Below are 14,197 nucleotides of genomic sequence, written 5' to 3' on the forward strand. Positions count from 1 at the left end.
GTTGCCAATCTCCTGGGGGTGTTTGGCGATCTCCTGGAATTTCAGCTGATCTCCAGGCCACAGATGCCAACTCTCCAGGAAAAAACGCTTTCAGGTGGGTAGCCGGATCTGTCTGTAGTAGAAGAGCATGATTTGGGCCTTAGAGCCCAACTATATTTCCAGGGAAGAACTTTCGTGAGTTTGCAGGGTGGGCCCTTCGGCATGGTATCCTACTGAGGTCTCTGCCCTCCCTAAATCTCCAGGAATTTCTCACTCTGGAGCCGGCAACTGTACTTGATCCTCGCTGGGAAGTGAGCCAGGCAGCGGGGCTTGCGAGTCCGATCCACCACGTGCGAGCCCACTGGAGCTCCCGAGGGTGCGAGTGTAGAGTCGCAGCTTTCAGTCGCGGTCAGGCTGGGATGGTCACGGCTCTGCGTGCCCCGAAAGCGATGGCAAATACCTCTGCCAAGCCGGTGAAGAATGGAGCGTTGGATGGCTGAGGCTAGCCCGATCCCTTCTCCGAAGCTAAACCGGGTCGGCCCTGGCAAATACTTGAGTGAGGGATCACCAAGGAAACCCAAGATCACGCGCAGAGGCCGGCGATGGCAGACCTCCTCTGTTCGGGGTCACCGTGACTTGGCTGCACGGTACACACACAGTCCTCCTATGCAGTTATTCCAGTCTGAGCCACTGGAGTAACCCTGCTTAGCCTTGCTCTGGATTTCTTTTTTTGGTTTTTACTGATCAGTTCAAAAACACCTTTGAAATAAGGCTGGATTTCAAATGCAGCAATGTAAGGAAACAGGCAGGTCTGCAAAAATCTTACCTTTCAAACAGGGGTTAAATCTGTTGACCTGGCAGCTCCTAAGGCGCTTCTCCTGATCAACAGCAGGATTTAAGTCCAGTGGCACCTCAGACACCAACAAGATTTTCAGGGTATCAACTTTTGAGAGTGAAAGCTTCCTTCCTCAGCTATATATCATCTAAAGACCTTAGAGCTCAATCCTGCTGTTGTACGTCTACCTAACTGAAACCATCTCTTGTACAAGTAGTGGATAGCTGTTGGATGAAAGCTGAGGCGGCCTCTCTCTCTCAGCCTAGCCTACCTCACAGGATGGTTGTGAGAGTAAAATCGAGAAGGGGGACTCATATAAATTACTCTTAGCTCCTTAGGAATTCAGAATGAAAATGTGATCAATAGGCAAAAAAGATAGAGCTGGAGTTCGTTAGCAGCCTGCCTCTTTGACTCCAAGAGAGAGCCATCCAAAGCAGGTCTGCTCAGAACTTTTATTTATATTTTATTTTACATCATTTACTTCCCACTTTTCTCCCCAAGGTGACTTACAACATTCTCCTCTCCTCCATCTTATCCTCACAACAACCCTGTGACGTTGGTTAGGCTGAGAGTGCGTGACGGCTACAGTCACCCGGCAAGATTCCATGGACAACTGGGGAATTGAACTTGGGTCTCCCAGCTCCTACTCTAACCAGTACATCCTGCTCTCATTCCTCATTCCTAGCATGCAGAGGCAGCCAGGCACTGCAAAATGGGAAGCAGGTGAGCGTGTAGGAGAAAGGGCTGGAAGAGACGGAAGCGTCTCTCAAGGGTGCTTTAGCAGCTATCAGAAGCAACAGCTGCTACAGTCCCTGGTGGCAGAAAGGGCCAACAAGTCATCGCTGACTTATGGCGACCGCTGGTGCAGTTTTCAAGGCAAGAGACTAACAGAGGTGGTTTCCCATTGCCTGTCTCTGCAACCCTGGTTTCCTATGGAGGAATCCCATCCATCTACTAACCAAGGCTGACCCTGCTTAGCTTCCCAGATGAGACTTGCCTGAGCTATCCAGGTCTGGGCACTACAGTCTCTATAAAGCATTTTTATATGGAGGCCCCAGCGTGAGATCTGACCGGTGGTATTGGAGCAGCGATTCTCATATATTTGCCCTCATCTGAGCTGTACTTACTAAGTAATGACCATGCATGTGTGAACTGCCTCCACATAGTTTAAAGAAAAGCATTTTCTGGAGTGGAATGAGCTGCTTGACGTCTCTTAGCACGGTGCCCATGCGGTCTTCCAGGAATAGGGCTTGCAGGGAGTGCAAACAGTCCAATAGTGCCAGTCCAATAGTGGCATTCTACCCCTTTTCTCTTTGCAAAAAGCAGGTTAGTTTCTGTGTCAACACCCTGTAGTGTAAATTCCAAAAGTGAAAGCCAACCCACCCCTGCTTTCCTGTTTGCAGAGAGTTGCTGTTCTGGTGGCATGTTCTCAGTCTGGCAAGTTCAGTTCTAAAATAAAGAGGGAAGAAAGAACAGGGAGGGGGGAAGCGTCACTCCAGTATGAGATGCACAGGAGTTTACACGTTATAATGTGAAGCCCAAATTAACACTGTGCCAGGTAGCTGTTCTGTTTACATCCAAGAGCTGACAACATCCAAGTGCTAACTAAGTTCATTGGCCCTCGATTGTTCTTCCGAATACATCGAGTAGCAAAGGGGTTGAGCTAAGGTTTTCTTTTTCTTCTTGTTTTCTGAAATGGTGAGCAAGTGCTGCAGGAACACGGCCAGACTTTGGGAAATGCTGGATCTTCATAAGGGAGGTCAGCTCAAAACTACATGGCCCATGGCCCACAGATAATAGCAGTCGTTCATGCTGGGGTTCAGGGCAAACGACACTAAATGCAAAAAAAACTGTGATCGTTGCTCCCTAACCAGTGCTGCTTCTCCAATCTAATGAAGATCTGCTACAGGGAGGGGATCTCCACTCCTTTAAAGATTTAAAGTAAAGATTAAAGACATTGGGGAAAAATAGATTTCCCATCTGATCTAGCGTCATTTAGCCCAATTCTTCACCTGCCTTTCTTACTGCTTTTCCCAGGTTCAGGAGACTAAGAGCCAAATGGGTGGAGAAAGACCAGGTGATGTGCCCTTACTAGGGAAAGCCGCCTCTCTTGCCCAGAGAGGACACACAACAGGGTCTCTTATGGAATGCACAAAACCCAGCAAGCCCTATGACCAGGGTTTTTTTTTCTGGGAAAAGAGGTGGGGGAACTCTCAAGAGGGAAATGAGGAAAACACACGGGATTCTTTGATATCATATTATTTTCAAGCACTATTGCTGAGTGTTTTCAAGAGGTGCTGGAACTCCGTTCCCCTGCATTCCCCCTGAAAAAAAGCCCTGCCTATGACTATTCCTTGATGCACTTTGCACTCACATAAGTTTCAGTCTCATTGAAAAAAGGGCCAGTAGCAAAGGTGGACTTGATTCAGAGGGTGCCATTGAAGGGTAACCTTCTTCCTTATCAAGCTGTCTGGGCATGAAAACTGATGGGTGAAAACCTCCAATGGGAGCCAGAAGTGGGAACTTTTAGTTGCCACACCCAGCTGTGGAACTCCCTCCTACCCCAGAGGGTGAGGTGAGGTTAATACCATCTGTGTGGGCTTTCTGCAGGACATTGAAGACGTCTCTGTTATGGAAAGCCCAATTCTGTTTAGCGTAGTAGTGAAGAGCAGCAGGACTCTAATCTGGAGAACTGGGTTTAATTTCCCGCTCCTCTGCTTGAAGCCAGCTGGGTGACCTTGGGTCAGTCACAGCTTCTCGGAGCTCTCTCAGTCCCACCTACCTCACAGAGTGATTGTCATGAGGATAATAATATCACACTTTGTAAACCGCTCTGAGTGGGTGTTAAGTTATCCTGAAGGGCAGTATATAAATTGTATGTTGTTATTATTCATTGATGTGATGGCACTGGTTATTTAAGTAGATCTAACATTTATCTACACCCTGGCTTTCTCTGCAAACACCCAGATACAGATTTTAATTGATGTACATTGTTTTTGTTTGTTTGGATATTTAATCATCTGTATTAATCTTTCCTCTCTTTTTTTGGTCAGTTGCCTTGGGTGTAAGGATACCAGGCAACTCTCAAAAGACTTCACTTCAGGAGTTAAAGTTCTTTATTGATAAGATGCCAGTTTCATGCACTTACGCCATCCTTGCAAGGAGGCTGCAGACAAGCCTAAAGCAGATAAAGGTTCCCCATGGCTACTCCTAATCCCCCCCCTCCTAACAGTCCTCGAACTCTGCCAGCAGGAAAACAGGCTGTGGGACTTCTATAGACTTCTCCTTCTATAGACTTCTCAAGGCCAGAGAGGTTCCCAGACTTGGGAGAGATTACGGCAGAAATCAACAACCACTTCCCATTTCCAGTTTTCCCCCACAGTGACAGAAACACAGACAGCATCACTACAACAGCGCCAGCTTCAGCTGCAGGGGTATTAAATATGACAGGGTGATCCTGAGCACCTGACATTGGGTACCTTTTGAGGTTGGAAAGGGGCCTACAAGTTGGTTTTCAAAAAATGCTTTGGAAGTACCTGGTGTAAAATAGCATATCATGTTCTTCCTGGTCTTCGCAATGTGAAGTAAGCTGTGATTGTTCCCATTTTGGAGGTGGACAGTTGAGCCCACACCATACATCTGTGGCTAGGCAGGAATTTGAGCTCAGGTCCAAGTCCCAGATTGGCTCTTATCCAAAACACCCAAAGGAGTCTCAAGTAGGTCATTGTGTTGGTCTACAGTGGAACAGCAGGATTTGAATCCAATGGCTCCTTGGAGATTCCAAGGGTGTAAAAGTTCCAGAGTCAGAGCTCCCTTCTTCAGATACGCAAAGGAGTCTGTGGCCTCTAAGCCCGATTGCTGCATGGACGGACAATGGAGTTCCAAAAGTGGGTATTTCCTGCAAGACTTTAAGCTTCTGGCAGTCTGTCGTCCAATCCGTGGCAACTGTTAGGGCTATACTATGTAGGAACATGCGCGGTCTTGCTGTTCAGCACATTTACTGTGAGGTGCATGCCTGAGGCTGGTGGGTGTTGTCACCACCCACCCATCCATCTCTGAGGAGCAGAAGCCGCCTGCCTCTCTCTCGGTGGAGCCACCTGTGCGGCCAGCAGGAGGGAGGTCATATGGAGTGACAGTCAAGCCGAGAAGCATTCGGACCCAGCCTTACGCTAAGAGGTCACCCGGCTGCACCCACTGCCCTTCCTGCCCATCAGTACTTCAAGCCTCCACCCACATGAGGGCCCATAGATGCAGAAGTCAGAGCCTCCTGAATCTTCCCCTGGAAAAAATGGCGAGGGAAGAGAATGTGTCAGTTGGGTGCCTGTGAGGAACAACAGTCCTCAGTTTCTCTGAAGTATGTGGTGGAGAAAGGGGTCCTCTCCCTTCTCTAAGAGGATTCTTAACCAAGTAGAATGGAGGACTGGGAACTGAGAGACTCAGGTTCGAATCCCCACTCTGCCGTGGAAGCTCAGTGAGTGATCTTGGGCCCCCTCTCTGCCTAATCTACCTCCCAGGGAATGCTTTCCCACACGGACAATTCCCCATTTTACTCTAACTGCAAGTGCAAAAGCCTTCACAATCACAACCGTGCTTCCACACAGAGATTTAATCAGTGATTTCCCCTCCCTCTTAGCATTCCCCCCCACCCCAGGCACGAGTGGGCTTTTTGCTTTAAAAAAATTATCAGTACTCAGTAAATTGCAATAGTGGGTTAACGGTATAGCAATCTACTAATAAAAAACCAGCAGCAAGTGCTGTAGAAATCTCGAAGACCCTCTTTCTCCAGGGTGACACAATGCAGGCAACAAAACAGAAACACTCAAAAGTATAAAGGCATGGGACAGCTCCAGCAGCCAGCAAACTAAATGACACTCATTGACAGACAGCTGCCCAGGAGTCCGAAGTGACTGTGATACCATCAAGTGGCATTTACAAGCTTGGACTTAATAGCCCTTGGGAGAATACAAGCAGGATGGGGCCTGTCTTAGTTCACCAGGCAGACTGTCCTACAGGGTTGGGGCAGCTGCCGAGAAAGCCCGTGACCGGGGGCAGGCACCAGTGCAGGGGTCAGAGTGATCCACAAGTGTTGCTGTACTGAACGCAATTTCTGCATAGGCTTCTACCTGGAGAAGGGGTCCAGGTAGAAGTGTTGTGAAGGACTTTAAAGGCTAAGTGCCAGAGCCGTGAAGCGGATTTGGAACTACATGGGCAATCCGTGCAACGCTTGTAATAAACGGGCGGCTGCATTATTTATTATGATTTTTTAAATGCCGCTTCACATCAGGATGCTTCTTAAAAGAACTGCACCATATGGGGCCCAAACTGGTCCCACACAAAGCGCTAGAGCACTCCCGGGGCCTGCGTGATGACATCACTTCTGGGAGTGATGTTGTCGCACTACACCAAGAGCCCCATTTCCTGGCCTTTTCCCCTCGCCAGCCAGGTAAGTGGTGGGAGGGAGGGGTTCCCCACCCCCACGGAAGGACCAGCAACCCTAGGTGACCTGCCAGGCACAGAGGCCTAGTGGTTATCTCAGAGGCCAGTGGCAGGGGCTAGTTGCAAGCCCTGGCAGGACAGCCTCTGGCATTGCTGGGATGTGGCCAGCAGGCGCCTCTGCAGCATCAGAGCCCCTCCCTGACCCCGCTGATCTTCCCGAGTCTAGCTCCTCAGGGTCTCCTTCTGAGCCCTTCAGGTTAGAGTCACTTGAACAATCTGAGGGGGTCGTGACACTGCCGGAGGAATGAGTAAGCTGTGAGCCTTCCTGAAGTGCAGGCCTCATGCTGGGGATGGAAGTAATTCTGGCTCTTTTGGTTGATGTTAATTGCTAATGTGGCTCTCTACAAGCTATGAAGTAAGTACCACAAAAACAGGCTGATGCCATTAAAACACGACAGGTAGTAACCATTTTTTGCACCTATTGTAGTTTCCAACTAGTCTTCAAGGGCAGATCTACATAACATAGGATATAACAATCAAGCTTTGAGCTTTCTGGTGCATGGATCAGTGTGGTTTAAGCTTAGCAGTCTCCAGAGGGGGGAAGCTGATGACTGTTGTGAGCAATTTTTTGGAACAAACCAGTTAAACAAACGAACAAAAATGAACTGAGGCGAGACAAAGGAAACCTTGCTAAGACTCAATTTCTCCTCAGGCAAAGTGGCACATGGAGGATTACTGAATACTTCATTTAGCCACTTGTTCTCGGTATGGGGAACAGTAATAAATTCACTTTTCGATAATTACTAGCTGGGGAAATGAACTTTCAAATGAACATGAATGATGCCTGTTTGATGCTTCAATCAGATTAGGATGGGAGAGTAACAACTTTAACATGTTCTCAGATCTAATCAGGATTTAACCAAATCTCTGAATATGAACAGATTAGTTGTAGGTGGCCCAGATGTGCGTTAATCTATTGGACTCTTGGAGAAACGTATTCTCCATGACTGCAAAACTATCAGGGCTAGAGCTCAGATGAACGTGATAATTCAGAATAAAAACGGGCAAGCCAGTTAGACTCCTGATGCTGTTCGTTAGTCCTTGCTATAGCATTTTTGCGTGGGATGTCAAACTCAGGGAAGACCCCGTTTAGATGGAGCAATGGTTGGGACAGTATCCCTTTTCACATTGTGGAAAATAACTGTATCTCACAGAACAAGCTTGGCAATGCAGAAGTTCGCAGGTTCACTCCCTGGCATTTCTAGTTCAAGGATTTCAGGTGTTAGGAAAGATGTATCTCTGCCTGAGATCCTGGAAAGCTGCTGCCAGTCCGAGTGCCGAGTTAAGCTGAACAATGATCCGACTTGGTATGAAGCAGCAGGGCCAGCATGGCGTAGCATCAAGCTTGGATGGGGAGGTTGAAAGCCCTACTTGCTTATGAAGCCGTATGGGCAAGTCACTCTCCCAGCTTAACCTACCTTAGAGGATTGTTGTGAGAATAAAATGGAGGAATGAGAACCATGCGTCCTAATACAAACTTAGGAGATTGGTTAAAATATTTGGGGGAGGGGGTACCAATCTGCAATATAAGCTTCCTTCCCTAACCCCAACCCATATATAGTTTGGTGAGTCTTGAAGCAAAAATGTGTGTTTCTGAAATGTCACAAGCAGACAAGCCACAGGTCTGTCCCCACACAATACTATGATACAGACCCATATTACAAATGACATAAGATGTTAAGTAAACGTGAATCATTTTAAATGTTCAAGTTCTATCTGAGTAGCATCAGGGCTACTGCCGAACCACCACCCCTCTCCAAATGTATGTGCATCTCGTCTCTTCCCAGAAAATTCCCAAACAAAGGAAGACTTTTGCCACTGGCCAGTACGGAGGTTATTAATTACCGGCATCGCTTTTGGTTTGCAGGAAAAGCCCTCTCCGTATCTGCTCTAGCTACTGCTGCACTTAGCTGAGTTGGGTACCAGTGTGGTGTCGCAGCTGGACTACGTCTGAGGAGACCAAGGAAGAGTGAAAATGTGAACCTGAAAGTTCACTGGGTGATCTTAGGCCAGGCGTTCTCAGCATAGTCTACCTCACAGGGCTGATATGACGAGATAGAGGGAGAAGTGTGTTTTGTCATTTTTAGATCCTTGAAAGGAGGATAGGGTAAAAATATGACAGCCTGAAAAGGAATGGTGGGAATTGCACTGCTTTGGTAGCGTTAAAATAAGCTGAGCATTTAGCATCTGGAAAAAGTTAACTGAAATGATCTCCGCTCAACTGTATCACATGGTCCTTGAAGTGTTGGCAAACCACTGCATTCTTTACAACAGGGCTCCCTCTGCTGGCCAGAATAGGAACCATCAAGAGCCTTCCAAAATCTCGCACACATCTTCAACCAGAAAAACTAGTCCTGAGGAGTGAAAGTGTGATTAGGGGAACATGGATTCCGTTATACCCATTTACAAACACCTTATAGAAGGTATTTATGGAATGATTGGTTGATGTTTAAAAGTGTATCTTCTCTGTGGTACAGAATGGCTTAAGGAAAAAAATAATTGGTTCTGGCTAGACCACGTCCTGCCTGCATTAGAACAACTTCACTGGCTTCCTGCTTGCTTCTGGGCCCAATTCAAAGTACTGTCTTCAATGTCTTCAATGACTGGGGTCAAGGATATCTACAGGAGTATCTTCCCCACAGTGTGCTGTCCATCCATTAAGGTCTTCAGCAGAGGCCTTGCTGTGTGTCTCCCTTCTTTTTTGGGGAGACAGATGGCAGCAAGGAATACGGCCTTTCCACCAGTGGCGCCCAGCTTTAGAAGGCCCTCCATCTAGAGAGCCTAGAGGTTCTCTTTCTTCTGGACTCTCAGCCTTTCCAGTGCAGTAAAGGCCTATTAATCACCCAGTTTTGGAACAGCATCTTTTTTTTTTAATAAATTACTGCTTAAATTGTTGGTTTGATAAATTGCCTGCTTTTATTCTGTTTTATGCTTTCTTTGCAGCTTCATGTTTTTGAATTGGGTTTCAAGATACCTAATTGTTATTATTTTGTTGCTAGCTACCTCTAGAACCAGTTTTCTGGCTGTTGGGTACAATACAAATGATTAAAATAAAATTTTAAAAATTCAACAGGTTCTATATTGGCATCCTCTATTTAAGAGTGAACGGATATTCTGAACAAAGATACAGTGCCAAGGAACAGTTGTACGTTCAGCTTGCCTCTTGTGATGCTGTGACCCCTTCATTGCATCTCCACACTCCTCCCTCCAAACAATCAACAGAAGACATACAATATTCTTTTTGCACAATATGTGGACACTGCATCGCATCATCACTTTCCCATCACACAACAGTACAAGAAAAAAAAACCCTGCTATGCTTTATCCATTAAATGTTGGATGCAGGGATCAAACATTCACTGAATATATCTTAGCAAATTAGGTGCAGAGATTCTCAGGGAAGTTCTTCTGACATCTGGACCACCTTATGTTTTAAAATATGTAGGTGGGATCTTCTTCAATTGGAAGTATCATTCAAAGTCAGCCTGGCTATATTTGCTTATGGAACTTTTCCCCAAATCGAACTTGACAGGCTTGCTCTATTATAAACTTGAGGACATTAGGGAAAACATACAGTACAATCCCCTAAGCAGAATCACACACTTCTAAGACCACTGAATTATATGTATTTAGAACGGTGCAGGATTTGTTTAGGATTGCACAGTTGTCTTAGTAAGCATATGGAAATTATTTGCCAATCCAGAATTTATTGCTGCTTCATTAGATAATGTCATATAGATTAAGATGATAATTTGGTGGGTTTTGTCTAAATCACTTTGTAAGCCACTTTGAAGGGTTTTTTTCCCCTTTCTTGAAACGCTGTCAGCAAGATACACATTTCAAAATAAGACTTCTTTCAAAAAAGCTGGTGAAGAACCTTTCCACATCCAGGGTGGTATCAGTGAGCAAGCAACACATCTCTGAAAATCCACATTTGTTTTTATTTGGACTGACACATTCATTGTATGTCACAACTTCCACTGATCAAATGAGTTTTTTAAAAAAAAGAAAGTAAAAAAAGCCAGCAATAGCCAGCAGCGAAATGGGGCTTATATAGCAACATCTCAATGAGGCATTAAAAATGTTTAGTCCCCTGGTCCACAGCTTCCCCCTCTCCTCCCCCCCAACCCCCCCCTCACAGCTTTGATTGTTTGATAAAGCATGGGTTTGCCGAAATGCTTCCCCGCAGCGGAGTTACTTTCACTGCCACGCAAAAGAAGCTAACTTTTTTTTAAAAAAAAAATTTTTTGTAAAGGCCAGAGATTACTTTAACATAAAAAAACAAAAATAAAAAAAAACTGTTGATATGGCAATACTACTAGTAAAGTGGGATACATCACAGGAACAGAAGTTTTTGCAGGCAACACTGGTTGGAATAGCAAAACACATGATAGGTGAAAAAACATGAAAATGCTAAATTATATACAAGAGGAGCTAAGGGTGGCACTGAAAAACAGTCTCATGTGACTCCAAGTTCAAACTCGCCATTATCTATTGCTTATTTATTACATAATTGTAATAACACTTATATAGAGACAGATGTGTAAAAATGAGACATTGTGGAAAACAGCTTTTTCATATGAAACGTAAAGTGTATGTTTGTCCAATGTGGAATGTACCAACAGTCAATTTTATTTACAAGGCTCTCTTTCAGAGTCTTCTCTTTACAAAACTAGCCAAGTGGCCCAAGCAAGTAAGGTGTATATTTTACTCATTTGGGACAAACTTTTTGTAAATCACTTGCATGTGTGTGCGTGCATGCCTGTGTGTGGGCCCCCTTCTTTAGAGTTCGATTTCCAACAGAAAGGCTTGCTTCGCCCAGTCCGACACTGCAAGATTCCATAAAGTGTCCAAATGCCACGAGAGGCAAAGCCCCGATGATCCTTATGAAGGATGACATTTCAGTTGTTAAATTTCAAGGGGTATCCGATGGCTTTTTCCAGGCACTCTACCAAAGACCCAGCGGAAAGGAAGTCCCTCTCCACTTCCACAAATTTGATGTAGATAGATTTGGGCGAAACCCCAGGCTCCACAATGCAGTTTTGAGATAAAAACCCATTGATTCCAACCCACTCTTTACTGAAGGTTTTGGTGTTTGCCTGAAAATGCAGAAACAGACACTGCTGGAGAGTTCTGACCTCAGCAATACCGAGGTAACAATATATGATTCGGGTGGACTCCATCTCCACTTTGAGAGATGCTTGAGACAAAGGCATTTCTGCCTCCACCAGAATCTCATTCTCAGGGTCTTGGCTGCTGCCCTCGTGATCAGGAGACTGTGGTTTCTCATGACAATCTTCATAACCAATGGCATACAGACCGGGGCTTTTAGGAATTCCTCCCGGTAATAAATACTGGACGATATTCCCACCAGTTGGCTTGGAGTGTGCAATAGGTATCCAGTCAATCTCCATGTGCAGCTCCAGGCACCTTGCTTCACTAATTGTGATCTCTAGGAATTTGTAGTAAACATTCTTCCAGTTCATTTTCTGTACCCTGGTCATGATGATCCGACCCTCTGGTTTCTCTGAGTTGAAGTATTCTCGGAGCCGCTTGCCAAGAGGAACTTGGGAACTGATCTCAGCGTAGTGGTAACGGATATCCTCCTTCCACCGCGTGTTATAGCCAATGCCAAAAATGGCCAGTTTGTTCGAAAGATGTAGCCTAGAGAAGTCTGTCCAGCTCTGAAACAGCTCCCATTTTAACTGGACGGATTCCAAGATCTGTACAATATTCTGCATCATGTCACGTTTCCTTAAAAAAGTGAAAACAAAAATACAAACATAATGTAAGGTTTACAAGAAAAATATGAGCCTTGAACACCAATTTTCATAAGCAGGATCATCTGCCACTCTACATGAATGCAAAGATTGTAAACTATTGTAGCAAAAGGATGTTTTGGGCCTTGTTAAACTTAGTTTAGCCTAGCAATTTGTTCTAGAAGCTTGTTACCTTTCCACCCCACTCCAAATAGCAGCATCTCTCCAAATGATCAATTATGACAATGCACACATGACCCTTCCATATACTGAATCAGACCACTGGTCCATCAAGGTCTGTATGGTCTACTCAGACTAGCAGCAGCACTCCAGAGTCTCTTTCACATCACCTATAATCCTTTTAACTGGAGATGCCAGGGACTGAACTTGGGACCTTCTGCACACAAAGCAGAGGCTCTATCATTGACCTACAGGACCTCCACCCGATGGCTCAAATTACGCCATTTAAAATTGGTCCAAGCATTATCTAGCATAATATGTTCTCTAGATTATTTTGATGGGTGGAATAAGAAAATACACAGTGCAACTGCTCTAAAAGAGTAAGAGATTATCTTGGTTTTTAAGTTTAATTTGTCAATCTCTAACCTTTCTCTACAGGGGCTTGTTACAAGCACAAAATTGGGGACATTTTGGTTTTCAGCCGAAGCATTAATTTTGGCCTTGGGGCACCAAGGAGGAAAAAAGCACAACTTTTCTGTTCATGGACAGGTCCTAATTTGATCAGTGGCAAGGTAGTTCCCCATTTCCACCTTGCCAGGCCCTTCCCCACCTTTTGGTACTCTTTGCTGCGGATCATCAGGGAAGAAGCTAAGGTGCAAGAGAAAAAAAGCCATGTAAATCATGTATGTATGTGGAAGAAGTCTAAAACAACTGCTGCTGGATACTCCTTGCTACCAAGACTGTCGGGCTGCACGTGGTGGAAGCAATCAGAAGACAAGAGAATACGGGACTGAATCCACTCAGTCTCGTCTAGCGCCTCTCCATATTACAGCCTCCATCCCACATGGTTTTGTACATGCAAGTTCCATGATTCTCAGCAGAGCCTTTCTGTGCAGTCCCAAAGAGGACACTGTTATCAGAACTGCTATTTATGGGGAAATTAGCATGCAGTCTGGGTTTAAATTAGTACGGATCTTAACCAGCTATACCAGAGTCCGTCTTCCAGATTACTCATGCAATAAAGAGGCAAGACTAATAAAGATAAAACGTGTTTTACTAATAGTGTTGCGTATGCCTACAATAACACACACAAGCAAGGTACATACAAGAACTAGGAAATAAAGAGTAGGAAAAATAGAGCCGTTTGCATTAGCAGGAGAACCCACTTGAGATCGATGAATAGGGGTAATACGCACCTGGTCACGGCGAAGAATAAAGATGTAGCAGCGAAGCAGGGTGATATCTAATGCCTGCACTAGACACGCAGAGTGACAGTCGGGGTTGAGGAAAGGAATGGCACGTGCACCTCATGGCAGGGAAAGCCTGCTTAAGTACCCAAAAACGTACCCTGAGGCGGGTGCCTTCCATGTGGTTCTCAAAAGGGGAACAAAGGCTTAATGGGTCTACAACTATCCTTAATGGGCCACTTTAGTATCTGAATATATAATTGTGACACCTCGGGAAGAGGGGACAAAGGAGGGGAGGGGAGTGCCAGGCAGGTTGATTGAATCTGCCAGGAAGCTGGAGTTGTCTTGATGGCATAAGCTCTGGAATGTGGTGGTTGTATTGAGATGCGTTCATTAGATGTTCTGGACAGCCGGCACGTAGCTTCCATTCTGGGGCAGCTTCCAAGATATGCATAGCAGGGCGAGGCTGGCCGCTGTGGACGTGACAGGCACGTGTTCGTGAAATGGCAGCCTCAGAGTAAACTGTCCAGGTTGGTTCTTTGCTGCCTGGGAACATGGTTTCTTCCTTGGCACAGCTTGGGCTTTCTAGCAGGCTGCCTAGTGGTGAGGGCAGATCCAGTGGCCATCCTGCAAGGGGCTCTCCGCAGGAACTGACCAGGGGGTGCCTGGCCAGGCTTGTGGAGATTCCCTCCAGCTGGCACTGTGCTGCTAGTGACATGGCTCTGGGCCCAGGTGAGGTAGGTGTCCAAGGAGGCAGGAAA

At 45.7% G+C, this 14,197-nt stretch overlaps 1 protein-coding gene and 1 long non-coding RNA gene across 2 annotated transcripts in view; one reads left to right on the forward strand and one right to left on the reverse strand.

The window, feature by feature from the left end:
* LOC129342252 (uncharacterized) lies at positions 1 to 13,535 on the forward strand. The gene is made up of 3 exons (XR_008598213.1): positions 1 to 94; positions 8,585 to 8,733; positions 12,688 to 13,535. It is a non-coding gene; the product is annotated as an uncharacterized LOC129342252 (long non-coding RNA).
* Positions 10,785 to 14,197, reverse strand: part of MSANTD2 (Myb/SANT DNA binding domain containing 2) — a 24,219-nt gene continuing 20,806 nt past the window's right edge. The window contains exon 4 of the mRNA XM_054997924.1: positions 10,785 to 12,064. Within this exon, the coding sequence (XP_054853899.1) occupies positions 11,212 to 12,064 (853 nt within the window). The 3' untranslated portion in view covers positions 10,785 to 11,211. The remainder of the gene's footprint in view (positions 12,065 to 14,197) is intronic.

Source organism: Eublepharis macularius, chromosome 14 (assembly GCF_028583425.1).
Source record: "Eublepharis macularius isolate TG4126 chromosome 14, MPM_Emac_v1.0, whole genome shotgun sequence".
Taxonomy (NCBI): Eukaryota; Metazoa; Chordata; class Lepidosauria; order Squamata; family Eublepharidae; genus Eublepharis; species Eublepharis macularius.